The sequence below is a fragment of the Amblyraja radiata genome, chromosome 10 (genome assembly GCF_010909765.2).
Source record: "Amblyraja radiata isolate CabotCenter1 chromosome 10, sAmbRad1.1.pri, whole genome shotgun sequence".
In the NCBI taxonomy this organism is placed as follows: Eukaryota; Metazoa; Chordata; class Chondrichthyes; order Rajiformes; family Rajidae; genus Amblyraja; species Amblyraja radiata.
In genome coordinates this window covers 16014072-16038258 of record NC_045965.1, presented here as the reverse complement: position 1 = coordinate 16038258, position 24187 = coordinate 16014072, and the positions used below count along the sequence as shown (strand labels likewise).

Sequence of the window (24187 nt, the reverse complement as noted above, 5' to 3'; positions counted from 1 at the left end):
AATAGACCCTTTGGTTCACCGAGTCCATGCCGACCATCGATCACCTGTTCACACTAGTTGCATGTTATCCCACATCCTGCACACTAGGGGTAATTTACAGAGGTCAATTTACCTACAAACTAGCACGTTTTTGGGAGGTGGGAGGTGGGAGGAAATCAGAGCGTCCGGAAGAAATCCACTTGGGGTAGTTCAGTTCATTGACAGTTTATACCATTTATTTATTTGATCGAGAGGTTCTCGTTGCTCAATTCTCTCCAATATTAATTTTTTTCCACCTTAATCTATGAGACTTATGCCTCTTAATGAATCTGTGGAATTCATACCACAGAAAGGTGTGGAGGCCAACTCAATGGATATGTTTAAGGCAGAGATCGATAGATTCTTGATTCGTACGGGTGTCAGGGGTTTCAGGGAGAAGGCAGGAAAATGGGTTTGAGAGGGAGAGATAAATCAGCCATGACTTGATGGGCCAAATGGCCTAATTCTGCTCCTATCACTAATGAACTTGAACTTAATGGAGTACATTACTTTGGAAGATGGACCCTATATCGAGTACTTGTGTGTGAGCTGTTAGTTTATGGAATGCTAAGACTTTTAAGGGATCATTGTGCCTGACCTTAGCCGAACCTTTAACTTGAACATACCATTGATGTGTTTTCCTTCGTGGGTGAACTTACCATGTGGTTGCAGAGAGCAAACAGATCAAACCACCATTTTTATTACCTATCTCACATTAAGCTTAGCTCCAGTTATGCGATGTACCATAATCAATACCACAACACAGATTATTGCTGTACCATATACATTTTGTGAACCAGGAATTTACAGAAAAAGACAAAGTTCAAAACCAAATTGTGCTTCATTCTGAATGCCTACCCTTAAAACACTTAACCCGTTTCCCCAAATCACAATTGCTTCCAAGAAGGCTTTTGGTAAAATTCAAAGACAATTTGAAACTGTATTCCATTCATTCCATTGATCAAGCAAATAAGATGTAGCAGCTGTAATTCAATCCTTCTGCTGATTATAGGAGTTTGCCATCCCACCTGGTATTGGGTTTCCTGCTGCTTTACACTTCAGTTCTATTGGATTTCCAACAATCACAGTCTTGTTCAGAGTTAGGCCTCCATCTTCAATGGTCGGAGGTTCTGCAAAGAGAAGCAAAATAGTTTTTCTAATTGGTAAGAAAATGTATCGCTATAAGGAGTGGCTGAAGTGGCTGAAGTGGTGGGGGCAGTGGAGGGTTAATGCAAACTTGACAGAGGAGGGAATACTTTATTAGGGGTTGAAAAGGAAATAATTTGAGTGAAAACGCTGTGGTAAACTATAAACAGCAACTTGAACCATTTGGCCGAATGCTGAGTATTTACAAGTAAGATTATATATTTTCTAGTGTTTATTCCATTAAAAAAATATTTTGCATCTATTTTCTTTTGAGCACAACTCTGCAAGGGGGATCTGCTTGGTTCTTTTTCTCAACTCTTTTCATAGAGCTATAAAATGTTTTTCTCCCATAAATATCTATTCAAATCCTTTCCGATGATGAATTGCAAATCACGTTTGCTTTTGCTAGACAGGCATCTGTCCGTTCCACCACCCTGTCTAAATCCTCTGAGTTTTTTTACTATCCTCACTGTTTATCACACATCAAAGTTTTGTGTCATCTGCAAATTGTGATATGATGCTTGCACACCAAGTCACACCGTCATATATATGAATGCAACGGTCCATATATCAATCATTAAGGAATATCATGTTTTTTCCCAAATCCTTCCATCTCAATAGTATTCACAAAGCTATTAATCTTTGTGAAGAATTAACTTAAGACCACGATTCCACAGTTTACAAAGAATTCCAAAGTTAGTGGATGTTCTCATGAACACACCAGAAAACATTGCCCCTCCTTACCTTTAGGAGCATTACATAATGATCTGAATTAAATATTTCTCACAAATGTCTAGTATTTAAAAACTGTAAATTCTTCCAAAATTAATACAACACTTGTCCTCTGTTAAATGTACGAACTGCTCAATTTGCTGGAATCTGTAAACCGAACTACACTTTTTGAATTTTATTTCCATTGAACTTGGTGCAATCAAATTTTAGAAGCTGAGCTCAATACACACACAATACTATATTGCACGTTAAGTACATATATAGCAAGACGCTGGATTTATTTTGTATGGTATATTTCTGTACCAGCATTCAATGACAAGGACAAACATCCATTACATCCCAAAATCTCTGTGTTACTATTTCTTTTAAAAACACATTCATGTATATTTCTGTCACTGGACAAATGAAAAACATTTCCATGAAATAAGGACATTTTCAAAAAAAAATTAAGGTACATTGCTTCTTGAAAGTTAATTGATTTGAAAGTTAATTGATTTATGATTGACCAGATGTTTAATGATGATAAAACCACTGATGCTTAACACCGCCCTATTAAATTAACAACAATTTTAGGGGAGAGAGAGAGAGAGAGGGGGAGAGAGAGAGAGGGGGGGGGGGTCGTGAGGGGGGGGAGGGAGAGAGAGAGAGAGGGGGGGGGAGAGAGAGAGAGGGGGGGGGAGGGGGGGAGAGAGAGAGCGCGAGAGAGAGAGAGAGCGAGAGCGAGAGAGAAAGAGAGAGAGAGAGAAAGAGAAAGAATGATGGGAAGTAGAATGCGGCAGGACTCAAGGAATAGGAAAAGTGGCATTTCCAGCAGATTCTCAAAAATATACTGTGCAAAAGAAATTCATACTCGCTTTAGATCCCCTTTAACCTGTAGATGAACCCATCAGCACATAATGCAGACGCTGATCATACAATTCAAACATTTTTAGGCCATTCTTTACTTTTCTTTAACTATTTTATGATTAAGAGAAATCCTTGGAGATGCAGACATTGTAAAGCAATGCTGCACAATGTGTTTTCTCTTGGTTTAAGGATAGTTTTGACACGGAATTGATGAATGTGAATGCCAGAATATGTAGAAAGGTAAGAATTTAATATCCAGTAAATTACTTTTAAAACAGCTTTGGTGTTAGTGTTTGTTACTTACCATGCACGTTGAGTCTGATGTGCTGCTGTGCTTCTCCAGCAGCGTTTGTTGCCACACATGTATACCGGCCCGCATCCTCCAGTAAAACATTCACAATCTGCAGCTTATGACCTGCAAACTCCAGCTACAAACACACAATAACATGATCCAACTTCACCAAAGACCTTTATGTACTATATGGTTGAAACATGCGTTTGGACAAGGATATGATCCTCATCATTTGTTTCAAAATGCCTCCACATCTCAGCCAGATTATCTCATACTAAGCAGGCATAAAACTTTGAAAGGTGTAATTGATGGCATTCAGTTCATGAGTTATCAACAGGGAGAAATTAACCATTTGAATTAAAAGAAATTTTTTGCTTTTTGCTGAGTAACATTGATGGTAAAAGAAACTAACGGCAAGAAAAGGGATGGGGTTAGTTTAATGCAACTCACGAAGTGACACATTTAGATTTGCACCCTGTCCTGTCCGACTTTACACATCACTCAGTGCAATTGAGCTAATGTCACTGAACTGAACAGGGAGGCCTCTCCATTGCTGCAGTCAGATCCCCAGCAACCTGTGGCCACATCATTTACATGGCTGGACAGAGACACAAGGAATTGCTGATGCTGAAATCTAGAGCAAAAACATCAGATGCTGGAGCAAATCAGCTGGCCAGGGCAACATCTGTGGAGGGAATAGGCAGACGATGTTTCGGGTCGGGACCCTTCTTCAGACCCTGAAGCTCTCGTTGTTTCTCCATTTACTGCACCTAAAACCTTTAACAAAGGTTTTCTCTCTCCAAGGGATATATTTCTCTGGGAAATGGTCAATCTCAAATTTGTTGTTCACGTATCAGCTGTAACATGAAATTATAAAATACAGCTAAAATATCCTAAGCTATTTAATATGGGTATCATAATTCAACAAACATACCTTGATGTTTCCTCTTGCTGTGTTTACAGGCCGTCCATCTTTGAGCCATGTAATGGTGGGGTTTGGGATCCCATTAGCTACGCATTGCAGGATCACTGTTTTATGAACAACAACTGATCTTTCCAGGGGGCCCATTGATCTAATTGTTGGGGAGACTGCATTGAAGAGGTAAAAAGGAAACACATTTTATACCATTTGTACAGTATGCAATTAACCATTTAGCTGTCAATTCCTGGCATAAAACTAACTTCCTGGATCCTAAAACAGACAAATATTTTGCCAAACAATATACAGATAATAAAAAAATAATAATGTTGCATTGTTGTAAAAAAAAAATCACCTTATAGATAATCTCTTTAATGAGAGACCCCGGGGTCAGGGAAAGAGCATTCACGTCGCGGCCCTGTTTCCACCAATATTTCCACCACCACGCACAAGAAGCGACAAGACAGACACCATTGTATGCAGATGCCGAGAGGTGAGTTCAGCTCTGGCTGAACAACTTCTAATCTTGTGTGTGGACTCGATAAGAAGAAGAAGAGACCTCCAATTAAATAGCATGTGAAATTATAAAACGTGTTTTCCGATCTGTTAATTAAGGCAGATAGAGTCATAAAGCACAGATTTAGATTTGTAAAGGTGACAGATTATATAGTGTGGTTGGCTGGTTAAAGAAATGTGATAACGATATTTGCAGCCACACTTCATTCTGCTTTAAGTCTGTTGTCATGAAGAAAAAAATGAAAGGTAAAAAACAAAAGTAATCTGCTTTCAACATGCAGGTCTTACCTTGAACAATGACATTAAATTCTCGCTGCCGACTGCCTGCTTCATTAGTAGCTACACACTGGTATCTGCCTGTGTTAGAGATCTGGGCTTGGAAGATGATCAATTTCTGACCATTGGCTGTAATTTGAACACCAGCTATATGTTTAATAGGTTGGCCATCCTTCATCCACCTAAAAAGTAATATTTTTTAATATCAACAAGATTCATGTAATTACAGTTTTAAGTTTTTCATTGTCAATACATTGAGGATCAATTGCCTTATCAAGCAAAAAATGGGAACATGCATCACTTAAATTATGCAGTAATTGTTGCATGCAATTGAATTAAAAAAACTGATTTTCACCAATATCTTCTCCAAAATATAAATGTCACTTTTCTTAGTTCTATGGGAAGGTCATCGGCCTAAAATGTTAACTCTCTTCTTCTCTATTGATGCTGCCTGACCTAATGAGCATATCCACCATTCTCTGTTTTATTATGTTTGTGAACTGCTTCACCCATTTCAAAGACATGGCCTTTCATTAAATAGAATTAGAAAAACCTTTTTTGGCAATCGAGGGCCTAGAATTTCCTCAAAATTCTTAATTTGGGGCTACAGAGAAATATAGCTACTGGTTATTAGGTAATCACATGCATTTCCCGTTGTTGAGTTATCTTTGTAAACTTAATCACTACAAACAGGAGAATTACTTAGATGCAAGCTGTAGCCTTGGTCTCGGATGCCATTCAGCAGCAATCAAAGGGCCTTCACCTCTGCAATGCAGCTTTACCTCATTGAAAGACTCCAATATATACAATGTCCTCCATAATGTTTAGGAGAAAGGCCCATCATTTATTTATTTACCTCTGTACTCCACAATTTGAGATTTATAATAGAAAATATCACATGTGGTTAAAGTGCGCATTGCCAGATTTTATTAAAGGGTATTTTTATACATTTTGATTTCACCATGTAGAAATTACAGCTGTGTTTATACATTGTCCCCCCATTTTAGGGCACCATAATGTTTGAGACACATGGCTTCACAGGTGTTTGTAATTACTCAGGTGTGTTTAATTGTCTCCTTAATGCAGGTATAAGAGAGCTCTCAGCACCTAGTCTTTCCTCCAGTCTTTCCATCACCTTTGGAATCTTTTATTGCTGTTTAGCAATATGAGGACCAAAGTTGTACCAATGAAAGTCAAATACGCCATTATGAGACTGAGAAACAAGAATAAAACTGTTAGAAACATCAGCCAAACCTTAGGCTTACCAAAATCAACTGTTTGGAACATCATTAAGAAGAAAGAGAGCACTGGTGAGCTTACTTAATCGCAAAGCGGCTGGCATGCCAAGGAAGACCTCCACAGCTGATGACAGAAGAATTCTCTCTATAGTAAAGAAAAATCCCCAAACACCTGTCTGACAGATCTGAAACACTCTTCAGGAGTCAGGTGTGGATTTGTCAAAACCAAATGTCTGCAGAAGACTTCATGAACAGAAATACAGAGGCTACACTGCAAGATGCAAACCACTGGTTAGCTGCAAAAATAAGATGGCCAGGTTACAGTTTGCCAAGAAGTACTTAAAAGTTCTGGAAAAAAGGTCTTGTGGACAGATGAGACAAAGATTAACATATCAGAGTAATGGCAAGAGCAAAGCATGGAGGAGAGAAGGAACTGCCCAAGATCCAAAGCATACCACCTCATCTGTGAAACACGGGGGTGGGGGTGTTATGGCCTGGGCATGTATGGCTGCTGAAGGTATTGGTTCTCTTATCTTCATTGATGATACAACTGCTAATGGTAGTAGCATAATGAATTCTGATAGACACATCCTATCTGCTCAAGTTCAAACAAATGCCTCAAAACTCATTGGCCGGCAGTTCATTCTACACCAAGACAATGATCCCAAACATACTGCTTAAGCAGCAAAGGAGTTTATCAAAGCTAAAAAATGGTCAATTCTTGAGTGGCCCAGTCAATCACCCGTTCTGAACTCAACTGAGCATGCCTTTTATATGCTGAAGAAAAAAGTGTAGGGGACTAGCCCCCAAAACAAGCATAAACTAAAGTTGGCTGCAACACAGGCCTGGCAGAGCATCACCAGAGAAGACACCCAGCAACTGGTGATGTCCATGAATTGCAGACTTCTAAGCAGTCATTGCATGCAAAGGATATGCAACAAAAAATTAAACATGACTACTTTCATTTACATGACATTGCAGTGTCCCAAACATTATGGTGCTCTGAAATTTGGGGGGGGGGGGGGGGGGGGGGGGGGGAGGAGAACTATGTATAAACACGGCTGCAATTTCTACATGGTGAAACCAAAATGTATAAAAATGGCCTTCATTAAAATCTGACAATGTGCACTTTAACCACATGTGATTTTTTTTTTCTATTACAAATCTCAAATTGTGGAGTACAGAGGCAAATAAATAAATGATTGGTCTGTGTCAAACATTATGGAGGGCACTGTAACTATGGGTAAAACATTTTTTCCCCTCTGCTTCACCCTTTTTATATGTTGCAAATGAAGGGGCAACCCTGGAAATCCAAAGAGCAAATTTCCATGCATTACCTTTAAGGTAATTGGAAATAACCTTGGAAAGTGAGTGGAACGTCTCTGCACAATTTGCACAGCATATACATGTGCTTGTAATGTAATAAAAAGGAGCTGCAGATTGGTTTATTCCGAAAATAGACACAAAATGCTGGAATAACTCAGCAAGTCAGGCAGCATCTCTGGAACAAAATAGATGGGGGAAGTTTCACCTATCTATTTTCTCTAGAGATGCTGCCAGACCCACTGAGTTACTCCAGTATCTTGTGTTTATGTGAATGTATTTGTCTGTTTCAGGCTGGATTCATCTCCAGATGTTTCATAAGCCCCAGAAAATAGGACGAGACATCTACCCAAACTCAGAGGGATCCAAGGCTTTCAAGGAGGATGAGCTCTTACTATACAAGAAGACCAAGTATAATCTTCATAGGGCCATGAAGGATACCAAGATAGAACTCCATGACAAGTTAGAAGTTCAACTCATCAAGCAAATGCCAGGCGACTGTGACAGGACCTGAATACCATCATAAGCTTTAAGCCAAAAATGTTGGCAAACGCTGGCAACTGCAAATCTCTATTGCTTGAACTCTATGCCTTTTCCCATACTTTTGATCAGCCAAACAAGGCTCCACCAAAGCACATCCTCCCCTTCTGTCCTGCTTCTGCCCCCTATATCTAAGCCTCAGGAGGATGCATCTCCCCAGCACTATATTCAGCTTTGGACCATGTTGAGAATAAGAACACCTATGTCAGGATAGTATCATTAGATAAAGCACAACCTTCAACATCATAATACTGAAGAAACTCAGATCGAAACTCCTTGGCCTTGACTTTGTGCTTCCAATTGAAACTGGCTTCTGGACGTCTTGACCAGTAGAACCCAGTTGATCATAAATAACATTTCCTCCACACTGACCTTCAACACTGGTGCTTCTCAAGGTTGTGCGCTCAGATCCATACTCTATTTCCTGTATAGCTATGATTTTGTGGTCAAGTACAGCACCAATTTTACTTCGGAGTCACGAGAGTGACTACGTGAATAACCCCGCCAGGACGCATGCGTGTCATATCGCTACACGCATTGCGAAAGAGTCATGCAGGTGGAACGACGTTCCCCCTCAGCGGCAGAATTTAAAAGCCGGGAACTGCAGGTAAGGAGACTCTGCGTTCTTTTTCCACTCACTGTGTTACAGGTGGAGCCAATGGACAGAACAAAGAAGAATAAGAAGACTGCGACAAAGCTGGCGGGGGAGAACCGCGGAGTAGCGGGCAGCCAGCAGCGGCCAACGGCACACGAATCACCCGTAATGGGAACAGCTGTGCCCGACTTCGCCCCCGCACCGGCCAGATCTACACCGCGGCCGGGCGGTAAGGCAAAGCAAAAGTCTGACAGAGTCGTTGACTCCGATGAGTCCGACTTTGAGCAGCCGCGAGCGGCCAGTGCCCGAGAGCATTGGGGCCGGTTGGAGCGGCTTGAGGAGCAGCCGCGAGCGGCCAGTGACCGAGAGCATTGGAGCCGGTTGGAGCGGCTGATGGAGCAAATGCTCCAACGTGACAGGCTCCGGGAGATGGAGACTAATTACAGTGGGCAGTTTGTAAGTCCTACAGCAGTACCTCTTGTAGGGCTGCACAGTGCTTCTCCCTTGTCAGAGGGGAGTACTGGGGGTCAATTCTGGGCTGACCCTGAAGAGGGGTTTGCAGAACAAACACCAAGTGTGCGAGGGGTGCAAGAAAACAAAAATTTACTGGATATGGTGTCCCAATTTATACAACCTGACCTAACTGGCCAAAACCTGGAACCTAAACTAGCTGCAAGTATTGACTATATGTCATTTAATCAGCTACAAGGACAGGCATTATTGGACACCACAGCAAGACACTTACCACCAGGGAACTGTACATCACTGAATGTTCCCAGTGTAAACCAATGCATATGGAAACACGTCGGAGCAGCAATCAGAGCCAGGGACTTGAAACTCCAAAAAGTACTGAAGGTCCTAACAGCGGGAATTACAGCTTTCGCCCGCACAATAGACGAAAAAGACATGTCACAGGATCAACAGGATGCACTTGCTTTATTCTGTAACACCCAATACGAGATAAACAGTATTAGGAAGAGTGCCATCCAACCCGCTTTAGACCCTAAATTTGCAGATCTGTGCAAACCTGGAACCCCCAAACCACCAATCCTACTATTTGAAGGTAATCTATCCAAACAAGTGAAAGAACTGTATGAGGAGGCAAAAACCCTGGGGCTCATCAAAGCAACATCAGCTAAAACCTACTTCGGCCACAAACAGCACCCTTACGCACCCACCAGTCGGACAAGACAAACTGGTGAAAGCTCGAAGGCCAGGTACACTGAATATCGGTCTTTTTTAGGACCGGCCTTCCTGGAAAATGCGCAAACCCCCAACACCAACCCAACCCAACCACAGACCCAGACACCGGCGCCTCAACGTCCACGAAGGATACCGAAAAAGAAGTAAACCTACCACTGGTAACCATGGAGGTAGGTGGGTCTGGTTCCTTACGAATTAAAGGGAGCATGGAGGTTGGTGGGAGATTACACTTCTATCTGGATGCATGGAATAAGTTAACTACCGACACTTATATTTTAAGCAGTATCCAGGGATATATCATAGAATTTATACATAAACATAACCCATAGTTCAGCATGTAGCGAACCGAATGTTCGTGCTTTCAGGCAAAGAAAAATCAAAAGCACACGCTGAACTGGAGCGGCTTTATAAAAAAGGGGTAATTGAGAAAACCCAACACGAATCACTGGAATTCGTGTCCAATATCTTTATCAAAAACAAGAAAGATGGTGGTTGTCGCATCATCATAGATTTGACTAATTTGAATACTTTCGTACAATATATTCATTTCAAGATGGAAACCTTTGTTACTGCTAAGCAATTGATTTCCAAAGGTTACTACATGGCAAGCATCGATTTAAAAGATGCTTACTATTCAGTACCTATACGAGATGACCATAGATGTTATTTAAAATTCAACTGGATGGGTAAGCTCTGGCAGTACAGAGCACTACGTAATGGTCTAACATCAGCCCCCAGGCTGTTCACTAAAATTTTGAAACCAGCCCTAGCGTTTCTGCGGACACAAAAACACATGGTGATGGCATATCTAGATGACATACTTATTGTGGGCAAAACTTTGGAATTGGCTAAACAAACGGTAACAGCCACAAAACAATTATTTGAAAAACTGGGTTTTATCATCCATCCAGTTAAATCCAAATTGACGCCTTCTACCACAATGGATTATCTGGGGTTCACCATTAACTCAGTTCACATGTCAGTGACTTTGCCTAAGGAAAAGGTTACAGCCTTAACAGAGGCTTGCAGTAAAATCATTGACATCAGTAAACCATCCATCAGATTGGTAGCAAGAATAATTGGCAAAATAGTGGCTGCCTTTCCAGCCACACAATTCGGACCTTTACATTATCAAAATTTACAGAGGGCAAAAATACGAGCACTCAAAATTAATGGTGGCCATTTTGACAGACCAATGAAGCTACCAACCGAGGCCATAATGGAACTAAAATGGTGGAAAGATAACATTTGGCATTGTTCCAATCCAATCATTATCAGCAACCCGTCTATGGTACTACAAACTGATGCCAGTGCACTTGGTTGGGGTGCTACCAATTCCATCTCCAGCTGTGGAGGTAGATGGAATGCACAGGAGGCATCATTATTACAAACACTGGGCATAAACTACCTGGAAATGTTGGGTGCATTCCATGGCCTTAAGTCATATTGTTCTGGGTTATATCACCAGCATGTTAGACTACAGATTGACAATACCACCGTGGTAGCATATATCAACCACATGGGTGGAAACAAATCGACATCATGTGACAATCTGGCCAACACAATTTGGCAATGGTGTATCCAGATAAATATTTGGATATCAGCTACCTACTTACCAGGTAAACTAAATTTAGTGGCAGACACCAGGTCACGCAAATTCAATGAAAACACCGAATGGATGTTGGATAAAAAAGTATTTGCTGATATTGCAGCACAGTATGGAACACCAGGTATCGATCTATTCGCATCCAGGCTTAATCACCAGTTATCGAACTATGTTTCATGGGAACCAGACCCTGGGGCAGCGGCAACAGATGCATTTTTGCTGCATTGGGGGAAATTGTTTATTTATGCATTCCCTCCTTTCTGCCTCATCAGTCGGGTATTAAGGAAAATACAGCAAGACTCTGCGTCTGGTATTTTGATAGTACCCGAATGGCCTACTCAACCATGGTTCCCGGTGATACTCGACATGGTATTAGAACCATGCATCACCATCCGGAATAGACCAAATTTACTGGTTCATCCCGTAACAAGGGAAAGCCACCCATGTCATAATTATATAAACTTATTAATTTGTAGAGTTTAAAAGCACCTCTACTGCATCTGGGACTGACGGACCAAACAGTGGACATTATTTCAGCAGCCCACAGACAGTCCACCAAAAAACAGTACTTGGTGTACATCAAGAAATGGGAAATTGACTGTCACAACAACAACATCACCCACAGATCAATGAACATCCCGTCTGTTCTGGAATTCCTGGCAAGCCTCCATTACGATGAGGGGCTCAGTTATAGTGCCATCAACTGCGCCAGAAGTGCTCTGTCAACATACCTATGGCAAGGAACAGAGCGACATTCTGTTGGGACACACCCCCTGGTAACTAAATTTATGAGGGGGATTTATAATGTCAATCCCCCAAGAACCAGGTACTCCCAAATATGGGATGTGAGCATTGTACTGACCATGTTAAGGAACTGGTCTCCAGCTACAGCTCTGTCCCTACAGAAACTGACACTGAAAACAGTCATGCTGATGGCCTTGGTCACGGCACAAAGGGTCCAGTCGCTACATAAATTAAGACAGGACAACATGACTTCTTCATCTGGGAACTTAACTTTTCACATCAATGAATTAGTAAAGCAGAACAGACAGGGGTCAGCAGGCGTAAAAATAGAATTTAGGGCCTACCCGACAGATGATCGTCTCTGTATTGTAAGACACTTGCTATTATATATGGAGTATACAAAAATCATCAGATGCAAAGAAATGGCACTTTTAATCAGCCACAAACAACCACACAAAAAAGTGACAGTCCAGACCATCTCGAGATGGCTGAAACAGGTCCTAATAAAGGCTGGAGTGGATACCAACATTTTTAAATTTCACTCCACCAGGGCTGCAGCTACATCGGCAGCTATGCAGTTGAATGTTCCGATGGACCAAATCCTCAAGACAGCAGGATGGTCAACGGAGAAAACTTTTCAACGATTTTATCACAAACCAGTAATTAAACCTGGAACGTTTGCAGAAACAATTTTAAGTTCTGTAATATAATTTTACCCCATAAATAGGGGCTATAATTTGGTGTTAATAAATTTATCGTTGATTTCAATGTCGTATTGATGTCTAATAATGTTAGATTAGAATGTTAGAATAATGTCTATTCTTCCCATAATCAAGGCAGATGTGATGCATGGACTCGTTTCCACGGCATGAAATCACAGAGCTTTAAAATCTTCACGTAGTCACTCACGTGACTCCGAAGTAAAATAGTAAGATTAAAAGAGAACTTACCAGTTCGAAGTTTGATCGTTATTTTATGAGGAGCACGTTGAGGGAATACGTGCCCTCCGCTCCCACCCTTGATCATATACTCAACTGGTATCTTCTTCTCTAATCTTACTATGTTTAGTCATTAGTTATCTGTGATTTCACACCGCTGCTTTGAAGAATGACACGCATGCGTCCTGGCGGGGTTCTTCACGTATTCCCTCAACGTGATCCTCATAAAATAATGATCAAACTTCGAACTGGTAAGTTCTCGTTTAATCTTACTATTCTATCTTTAAATTTGTCAATGATCTATTGTTGTTGGCCAGATCAACAACAGCAATAAGACAAAGAATAGGAAAGAGATCAAGAACATGGTGTCGGGGCAACAACCTAACTCTTAATTTCAGCAAGGTGAAGGAAACCTAAGAAGGCAGGGGTGGGGGCAGGAGCAATGCAAACACACAAACGACCCTGTTTTTACTAAAAGAACTGTTGCAGAGATGGTCAACTGCTTTTAGTTCCATATATCACCAACAACTTATCCTGGTCCCTTCACACTGATATAGCAATCAAGAAAGCGCATGAGTATATTTACTTTCTTAGGTAACTGAGAAGATTCAGCAGGTCCGTACAAGAATCCTTTTGAATTTCTACTGATGCTCCATATAATGCATTCTACCAGGATGCATCCCAGCTGATTATGCAACTGCTCTGTTCTTGACTACCTGATCCTGCAGAGAGCAGTGAACACAATCCAACACCGGTTCATTATCCCTTTCAATTCAGTCCATTTTCATTCTGCATCATTACCATGTACACTGTTTACTCTATGAGCGTCATGTAAATGTTATTTCATTGTACCCTGTGTGTATGCCAATAAACCACTCGAATCTGATCTGATCTACAATGTCTCTCCTCCCTACAACTTTGAGTGGAATCACATTGGGTACTGTTCAGGGAATCATCTGCATCAATGCTATTAGGAAAGCAAGGATGTTCAAAATGATGCAAATAGCACGAAAATATTAAGCAAAGTAATCATTGAGTGATTGGCTTGTTGATTTTCTAATGGAGTGGTTTCCTCTTTAAGGATCTTATTCATTCTTGCTTATCTGTCTTGTGATGTGAGCATTTGCAATCAAGTAGACATAGCTCAGGCTTACATAATATTCGGAGGAGGAGTTCCAGCTGCATTACACTCAAGTTCCAGAGTATAATGGGCAATTACTGTGGCATCCATGGCTTCATCACCCCCTTCTATATTTGGAGGCACTGTACAAAGATAGAAAAGTAAAGCATGCCAATGTTAGTGCAATCAAGACATGTGCACGTTGCACAATTAAAAGTCTTTTGATTCCCACACATTTCCTGCTTACCACCTACATTCTGATGAACAGGGCAAAACATTCAGTTTTCAAATACACCTGCACACTCTGGAAAAAAAGACACCATCACTTACTTTGACTTCTGTGAAAATTAGCTACCGATTAGATTTATAAATTTGGAAATATCTTCAAATGACATAATATTCTTTGTGGTTAGTTAATCAAGAACATATAGGAATATTTGAGAAAACAAAAAGCCTTTCCTATCCTTGTACCTGTCCTCAAAGGTGTAAATCCAGAAAGGGTTTTCACCTATCAGATGGAATTGGGCCCGTTGAATAGCTGGCACCAGGCCTTCATGGTTAATGCCTGCATGGGCAGCTGGCATGGAATTATTCAAATTTCAGTTAAATTCACGTTCACAAGTTATTGGACTAGAATTAGGCTATTCAGCCCTTCGAGTCTACTCTGCCATTCAATCATGGCTGATCTCTGCCTCCTAATCAAAGTTAAATTGTGGGATCTTGAGAACTTAGATAACAGTGAAAGAATCACAGACTCATAATTGTGGGAAAGTATGCACGTGAGACCATTTTTGCTTGAAGCATTAGGAGCAATTAATGTGAATGAAGTGACAGAATCAGTCAAAACACTTCATATATCAGGCTAAATGTGTAATCCACCAAGACTCAGTTATTCTCATGAGATTAAAGTTTATATCCGTGTGTCCAGAATTGTCCAAGGTAATTTCAAGCTCATGTGGCAAATCAGGGCCTGGGATCCACCCTCATCACTGATCTCCCCAAATAGAACTTGCTGCTGGGTTTGTGGGATTACAAAAACAAATGCTTACATTCTTTTATTTCCTTACCTAGAACATCCAAGGTGTACTTTATTTGGCTTTCTCCGGCAATACTACTAGCCACGCACGTGTAGCCCCCTGCATTGGCCACGACCACATTGAGAATCTCCAACATCCTGCCTCCCTGCAGGACACGCATGTGGTTAGTAGCTTTCACGGGGCCCCCATCCTTCAGCCAAGTAAGAACCGGAGGTGGGTGGCCAGATGCCTCACAGTGTAGAACCACTGAGCTATTAGCAATTACTTTCTTCAACAGAGGGGTATCAGGCTGTCCTTCAACATTTGGAGGAACTGGAGAAAAAGGTAATTAGAATAGATTAGTCCGTTTAAATAAGTTATAAAATATATTAGAAAGTTTTGAGGTTAACTTGGACTATTTATCTGTACTGTAAATCGTAATCAAGCAGTTGTAGTGAAGAAATTGATGTCAGCTGTGATATCATGATTTGCCTCAGTGCTTCTCAGATATGAAGGGGAGAAAATGCCAGGATTGCTTTCTGGGAAGTGGATTATTGTGAGAAGAAGCAAGACTTTGCCCTGGATCTGGGCAAATCTTGGTTCCTCAACTAAGATCAATTGTTCACATCTCATTCTCTGGGCATAAGTTTCTATTCCTTTTGAGAGCACAGGAACTCCAGCTCAGCTGTGATGTACTAGGAAACATCTTAAAAGAAACATCTTGTCTCTGTATAACATCCTTCCTCTTCTCAGGTTCATCCTAATGTTTTGCCAACTTTTGTTGTATTTACTTTTAATTTATTGCAACAAATTTTCCAATTATCTTAAACTTTTACAATAACCAGACAGATATACAACCTGCTGTGGTTTAAATCTCAATTCTTTCCCAACCACAATAAAAAAACTTTTGTTGGATTTTCTCTGCCTAGAGATTCGTTAAACTGCAAAAGAGGTTAAAATTTCATATGGCTGGCAGTGCAGAAGAATGTCACATTGAGTAAAGTGAAATGACCACAGTAAATCTGAGCACTGGGTGAATTATCCCTTGAACAAGTTTCACTCTCCACTCACTGGTTAAACCTTTGAGGCAGGGGTAAACCACTCAGCAAGGGATAAACATAGAAACATAGAAAATAGGTGCAGGAGGAGGCCATTCGGCCCTTCGAGCCAGCACCGCCATTCATTGTGATCATGGCTGATCGTCCCCTATCAATAACCCGTTCCTGCCTTCTCCCCATATCCCTCGACTCCACTAGCCCCTAGAGCTCTATCTAACTCTCTCTTATATCCATCCATTGACTTGGCCTCCACTGCCCACTGTGGCTGGGAATTCCATAAATTCACAACTCTCTGGGTGAGAAAGTTTTTTCTCACCTCAGTCTTAAATGACCTCCCCTTTATTCTAAGACTGTGGCCCCTGGTTCTGGACTCGCCCAACATTGGGAACATTTTTCCTGCATCTAGCTTGTCCAGTCCTTTTATAATTTTATATGTTTCTATAAGATCCCCCTCATCCTTCTAAACTCCAGTGAATACAAACCACTCAGGTGGTCTTTTACAACTCTTGCCCGACCCCTCCCCTTATATTTGACTCAACTCACTGGAATTGTGTGAATGGAGAGGATAATTAATGTTAAAGTTGGTGAAGTAGCATTAATTTATGTGGTCCAGATTCAAGATTCCCTTCTGTGGGTGGAGAGGAAGGAGCATTAAAGTCTACTGCCAAAACTACAAACACTAATTATTGCTTAAAAATGCAAGCCAGAAGTGTCTTCAGAGAAACAAAAGAGTGTTGGTTCCCTTAAGTGAAAATAAGGATTTCCAACGGATGTGAAAGGAAATGTAATACAAAGGTAAATGGAGTTATTACCATACACATCTAGCTCATAGAGTTTTTCAGCAGTTCCAGCGATGCTGGTGACACGGCAGGAGTATTGACCAGCGTCTGATACATGGGCCCGAGGTATCTGAAGAAAGTGCCCTCTGTCAATATACGTAGCTTGCGAACTGGAGATGATTGGGCGGTTGGCTCTGTACCACGTTATGGCAGGCAGGGGAACGCCGCGAGCTTCACATTCCAGTAGGACAGGGTTGTTGAGCAGAACGGTCACGTCACTTGAGATATTACCGCCTTTGATGCTAGGTGCAACTTTTGGAATAACGAAAAGACAGCAGCATAAATACAATCACTGAGCATTTGTATATCACACAACTGAAATCTGTGTATATCACACAAATACCACAATTAATATATTTGTTTCAAGCGATCCCAATATATATTCCAAAATACATTTTCAAAAAACTAGATTCTACTATCACTAATTTTATATGGGATTACAGAGCACACAGAACTCAACAAAAGCATTTGTGTAAACCTAAAGAAGTTGGGGGTTTATCATTACCTAACTTCATGTATTACTACTGGGCAGTGCATATTAAGAACATAATGTACTAGTTGGATAGTTCCACTCAGCAGTTGGAGTGGATAAGAATGGAGAAAGAGGAGTGCTATCCGTACGATATAGGAACGATCTTGCTCTCACCGATAAAATTGAATAGTATAATATATAAGAAGAATCCAATTATTCACAATACAATAAGAATTCGGAAACAAATAAAAGTATCCTTGAAATTAAATAATCTATCAGTACTAACCCCACTATTGAACAACCCCACATTCAAACCATCTCTCATCGACAAAACATATCAACAATGGGATAGACTGGGGATTAGGAAAGTAGGAGATATGTATGAATTGGGCAAACTGTTACCATTTCAACATTTAAAATTAAAATTTAAACTGAAGGATAATCAATATTTTAAATATATACAGATATGTGACTTTATGAAGAAATATACACAGATTTCAAACTACATTTTTAGACCCTTTAGAAGAAGCAATGAATATTAAGGCTGATTCACAAAAACTAATATCATACTTTTATAATAATATATTAAATAGAGAATTACCCTCAACAGAAGCACTAAGAGAAGATTGGGAACATGAGCTAATGATAAAGATCTCGAAGGATAGATGGGAAAAGTATCTGATGAACACACATAATTGTTCCATTAATGCAAGACATAACTTAATTCAATTCAAATTATTACATAGACTATATTATTCAAAAACGAGGTTGAATAAATTTTACCCAAACGTCTCTCCCAGATGCGATAAATGTTTGTTTCAAAACGCTAATATAACACATTCATTTGTAGGATGTACAAAGTTTAATAAATTTTGGAGTGATATATTTGATATATTTACAAAGCTTTTCAAGTCAAGAATAGAACCTAAAACGGAATGGATTATATTTGGAATAATAGTAGAAGATATCAATTTAAATTAAGACCAAAACGTTTTTTTTAATTACGGGTTAATAATTGGAAAGAAATTGATATTTAAATTTTGGAAAAATACAGCTATACCAACTGTTAAAATGTGGATTAGGAATATGATGGACATAGCACACCTTGAAGAAATGAGACTCCGACTAATAGATAAATATGACCAATTCTTAAGGAGTTGGTCTCCTTTCATCGACTTTTTGGAATCATGTGATGCAACGGTACCGTAAAGATTGCTGATTTCAGTTCATGCCGCGGATAGATCTACATCTCCGAATAAAGATTTGAAAATTTCTCTAAGGGGCCTTCTCTCCTATTTCTACTTTCCACTTTTTCTTTTTTTTTTATATACACACTTCACGTTTTTCTATTCTCTACCATCTATTTTTCCTCTTTTTCCCCTTTCCATTGTTTTCGTTTTCTTTTTCTTGTCTTGCTTACTTCCTTTTCAAAACATAAAACTAGAGGTTGTACATAGAATGGATTACGGTATGACATAGTTGGCACCTAAAATTAGGTTCCACTGTATTGTTTTGTACTGTATTAACTTCTAATAAAATAAACAAAACAAAAAAGTAATAGAAATCATTCCAGCAGGGTTTAAGATTAGGGCAGAATATTTATGTTCAAAAAGGAAAATACCACACGTAATGTGACCAATTGATGTCTGAAGAGGGGTCTCGATCCAAAACGTCGCCCATTCCTTCTCTCCAGAGATGCTGCCTGTCCTGCTGAGGTACTCCAGCTTTTTGTGTCTATCTTCGGTTTAAACCAGCAAATGCAGATCCTTCCCCCCATGGGAAGGCAGAGGCCATGTCTTTATTATATATCATTGTTCAAATAATTTACGAAACAAATTATACCCGGTGTCCCTAAAGGTTTTTAAATATTAATCGGCCAATATTTTGCAGTGTAGCTTACTATGTGAAGTGAGGCTGCATTGAAAAATATGTTTTTCCAAAGTCCATGTGTTCTGAAAGTTTAACACCTAGATAGAAGGGTAACGGGTTAATGAGGCCTGCGTGATGTGATGCACAGTTTTTCACAGGATTATTTTTCTTATTTATCTCTTACTAAAATTGTTAGTGTAATGTATTTGAATCTTTCAGTGAAAAAGGAAAACACAATTAAAACAAAAATCATTTGCTGAGCATAGTATTCTAGTTAAAAATATGAATTCACAAACACTGTTAGAAACTGCTCACAGTTAGCAGAGAAGCCGAATAACCTGAATGAAGCCTTTTAGTTTAGTTAGACATGATGTTTTATACTGTAAATCCATCCAGCTGTTTCTCAGATGAGGTTTGGTCAGCCTGGTGAGATAATTACTCTTCATACCCAGCATCTGGTTTCCTGCACTGTGCAGTGCAAGATGTCATAAGTCTTTATCTCCGCACACATGTGCGTAAGCTGTGGATACATTCATGAATTTATATACTTCCTGTATATGATTAGTAGCATGAGAGTTTAATTAAATTAACATTGTTGTAAGCTTGGGGCGGGTTAGGAGGAACCTGCATCCACTGATGGAGTTTTCCGTTTTGCATTTTGAGCCTTTCACATTATGTCTGAAAATGTTGTGATTTGAAGAATTCCCCTCCTTTCCATGCCTGACAATTATGCAGTTGAAGAAATGATCACAGTGTGGAGTTACAAATTCAGAGAACTAGAATAATGATCAAATTAAATGTCCATCATTTTCTGTTAATTATATACATCCGGAATGAAAAGGCTTATGACAGTAATGAATGCTCTTCTAATTACTGGTTTGTCTATTTTTTTGGAGAAGGAAATCTGCAGTTCTTATATGGTCAGACATACATGTAACTCCAGACTTGGTGTGGGAACAGGTCTCTGAAATATCCTGGAGACACATTCAGCTGTACAACATTACAACCACAATATACCACACACTCCATTGAACCACATTTAACTCAGCTGAACCTTCAGAGTCTCCTCATTCATAACCGGATGAAAAGATTGGGAGAATAAACCCACAAGTAACAGCCAGATCATCTGGCTCAGTGAACTAGCTGACAAACAGGCACCTTCACCATCCCAGGGAATGTTTTATCCCTCCAGCAGGATTGGTGGCACAGTTGAACACTACTGGGCGTTTGGGCCCTCAACTGATCCAACTCTCCACAAATAATCAGGCCATCATGCTAAATATGCAAATTCAGGCCAAATTCCTTCTAATGACCCCCCCCCCCACCCTCCCTCAGCACATTAATCAGAACTTATACATTGAAAATTACTTGGAACATATATTAACAGCTTCATGAGCACAGAATGTGCCCTGGCTGGGGGACTTCACCATCTACCACCAAGGATAGACTGACAGCACCACCTCTCAGCAAGCAGGCTGGGTTCTGAAAAGCATGACTGCCCATCTGGGCTGCAACCGGAGAAGAGAACAACACTCGGGAGCTGCTGCTTATCCTCACCAAAGTACCTGCTGCATTTCTCGCACTGTCGTGATATTGAAAGATATTTTTTGCTATTTGGTTTAGCCTCAGCTGCTATGTTGTTTTTGTTTAATCCCCAGATCTTTCATTTACCATCCTTTTAATGTGGTTCTGCCTGTTCCCGTATTTGCAGCATTCAACCACTCCCCCTTCTTTCCTGTAGGATTTGCATTTTCTCCACCTCATTTGACCAAATGTATCCATTGCCAAACCCTTCCAAGCCAACAGGGTAAGGATGAGGCAATAGATTGATTGGAACAGCTACTAGTTATTTACAACATGTACTGCCTCTTTCTGACCTGAAACTTTGCATTCGGAAAGAAGAAGGTCAATTAAAACCCAACCGCAAAATACAGTGTGTCTCTCCTCGTGCTTCCCTAATATGATGCAGGATATTATTTTAGTTTAGTTAAGTTAAGAGACACAACATGGAAACAGGCTATTCTGCCCACCGGATCCGCGCTGACCAGCAACCCCCGCATATTAACACACATTAGGGACAATTTTTTTAACATTTACCAAGCCAATTAGCCAACAAATCTGTACATCTTTGGAGTGTGGGAGGAAACCAAAGATCTTGGAGGAAACCCTTGCAGGTCACGGGGAGAACATACAAACGCCTTACAGACAGCACCGGTAGTCGGGTTCAGACCCAGGTCTCTGGCGCTGCAAGTGCTGTAAGGCAGCAACTCTGCCGCTGGGCCACCATGTCGCCCCAATGTGAGTACACCATTTAAACCTGGCAGTACAAATAGATGCAACACATTTCCTGCAGAATTCTTGAAGCAGAGCATATTTGGGCATGAGAGTGTAAAGTTAAAATATCCATCTGCAATTGTGTATCTTTGATTTGAATCATCCTGTTCGATGGTCGAATACCAGTACCACATTACCGAGACCAACCTCTCCGAATGTGACTCTTGGCCACAATCATGATGATATTAACTTTACAGTTCAGTAACTCAACATAAAATAATTGAATAACAAAAAATCTCCAAAACAGAACAAAACAGTACCTCAAACCAGCGGGGAAAAGGTGAACTAACCATAGACGTTGAGTTTGAACTCCTTGAATCGTTTTCCTGCAGCATTCACAGCACTGCATTGGTAGTTGCCTTGGTCAGATAAACGTGCACTCTTTATGTGTAGCACCTGGCCATCATTTCTTACCTCCATGTTAGGGCTACCCAGGAAAAGAACCCTGTTGTGAAAATTGAGTTATTTTACTACTATTCCTGAAGGTGTAATACGGTAATAAATCTTCACCTGATAATACATGACTTCTATATTGCTTTCTTATTTTCATACACTCCTGGCATTACAAGATGTTACAAGAAATAAGCTCTATGATTGAGCAATTCAACTACTCCTAGGCTCATAGCCTTTTCCCACAGTTCTGCAATTTATTTTCCCTTTCATATATTTATCTAATTCCTTTTGTGATTGACAGTGGTGAATTTCTGTCCACCATCTTCAGATCACAATAACAAGCTGTATATAAAACATGATACCTCTGAGATCATTGCCAAACATCTTTGTCCTCTTCACCTTCCCTTTTGCCATCAAAAACTGTTTTTTTCTATTGCTCTGCAGTTAAACAGTCAATGCCACAGCAGTCAGTGCCGTGTAATGACCCAGGTTTGATCTTGATCTTCAGGTGTCTGGTGTTCTCATCATGAGCACACTGGTTAACGTGCAAATGAGAGAGATTACTTTACAGGAAAATGTGGGGGAACAGAACTAAGAGGAATGACCTCTGAGCATCATGGACTTGATGGGTTAAATAGCCACCTTCAATGTTAAAAGGAAATAAGAGAAAACTTTCCTAATATAGAACATTTTTAAATCAAATAACTTCTTAACCCCTGCTCCAGAATTTCCTGAAGGATGGCTGATCGCTTGAAACAGATCTCACATAAAACCTGAATAGTTTTTAAATGAGAGAGAGGAACGTACGTGTTCCCACTTTGTTCTCATGTAGCTGTGGCCCTACAGTTAGAGAACCTTGGCATGCTGACCTAGACTACTCTGATTAAAGAGCCTTCAACAGAAAACTGTCAGCATTTTAGGCAAAAGTGCTTACCTGTGGTCCTTGTACCACTGAATATGTGGAAATGGAATGCCTTGGACTTTACACTCCAGCGATGCTTCCTGATTCAGAATCACTGAGACTTCACTTGGACTGCCAGCACCTATTATACTCGGAGGAACTTGGGGAAATGAACAAAGCAGAAGAATGTAAGTGGTATGAAATCAGAGAGAGTTGGTTCATTACATCTTTCGAAAAATCTAGGTGAATGGCAAAAACAGAGTAATGCTAAGGTTGAAAGAGTAGATTGAACTTGAATTTAACCAGCACTGGTGATTATCTGAGATGATGTTAATACTGTAATGGCAAATTTCCAATTCTTCCAGTGTTCAACTTTCCGTTGCCATTCCTACACAGGTAAGTGGGAGTGATCTTACGCTGAGACCAAATAGAACTGATTTTCCAACCGTTATTTCCAGTTTAATTGGTTCTTTATTGAAGTAGTTGTACGTACCAGGTTCTCCTTATTCTGCATAAAGCTTCTATTGCATAAAGCCTGTTCTCCCAGTCTGATAAGAACAGTATATTCTCCATCTGTGCCTGGTCTGAACTTTCCCTGTCCACTATGCCCATATGTATACGCCCCTCTGTGCATCTAAAAAACGCCCCAAGTGACCAAAACAATACTGCAAGATATATCTATACAAAATAATATAAAATGCCAACACTAACTAGCCTAAACATAAATGGCTCCTACAAATACTTTTAAATTCATAGGAAGGTGGAACATTGAAGAAGTTTTAAATGGTTCAAAGGTCATCAAAATAAAAGATTTAGACTAGGTATCAGTTAAATTAACATTTGAGCATATGAAATGGGAGCAGGTCACTTGAGCCAATAAGATTGTGGTTAACCTGATTGTTTCCTTTATTGGGCATTCCCTGTTTCACCAGGTAACCTTGTAACCCTTTGATAATCAATAATCTCGCAAATTCTTCCTTAACAATATTCAATTTCTCTTCTTCAAATGCCCTTTCATGAAGATAGAGACATAGTCTTGATGCAGGGTCTCAACCTGAAAAATCAACCATCCTTCTGTCTCCACCATTACACCTATTCTGCTGAGTGTTTCCAGCAGTTTATTTTTTGTATTTTGAGGAAGATTTCCAAAGACTCATTTTCAGAGGAAAAAATCTGCCAAATCTCTCTTTTAAATGAGCATCTTCTTATTTTAAATAATGGTCCCTAGTTCTAGATTCAACCAGCAGAACGCA

The 24187-nt window shown here is 40.1% G+C and overlaps 1 protein-coding gene across 2 annotated transcripts in view; it reads right to left on the bottom strand.

The window, feature by feature from the left end:
- hmcn1 (hemicentin 1) overlaps positions 1 to 24187 on the bottom strand; it is a 402484-nt gene that overhangs the window by 183978 nt on the left and 194319 nt on the right. For both annotated transcript variants that reach the window (XM_033028175.1, XM_033028176.1), the window contains exons 29-37: positions 22968 to 23094; positions 21931 to 22085; positions 16939 to 17217; positions 15120 to 15401; positions 14087 to 14195; positions 4758 to 4927; positions 3969 to 4123; positions 3047 to 3170; positions 1047 to 1148 (exon numbers count right to left, since the gene is read on the bottom strand). In XM_033028175.1, the coding sequence (XP_032884066.1) occupies positions 1047 to 1148; positions 3047 to 3170; positions 3969 to 4123; positions 4758 to 4927; positions 14087 to 14195; positions 15120 to 15401; positions 16939 to 17217; positions 21931 to 22085; positions 22968 to 23094 (1503 nt within the window). The remainder of the gene's footprint in view (positions 1 to 1046; positions 1149 to 3046; positions 3171 to 3968; positions 4124 to 4757; positions 4928 to 14086; positions 14196 to 15119; positions 15402 to 16938; positions 17218 to 21930; positions 22086 to 22967; positions 23095 to 24187) is intronic.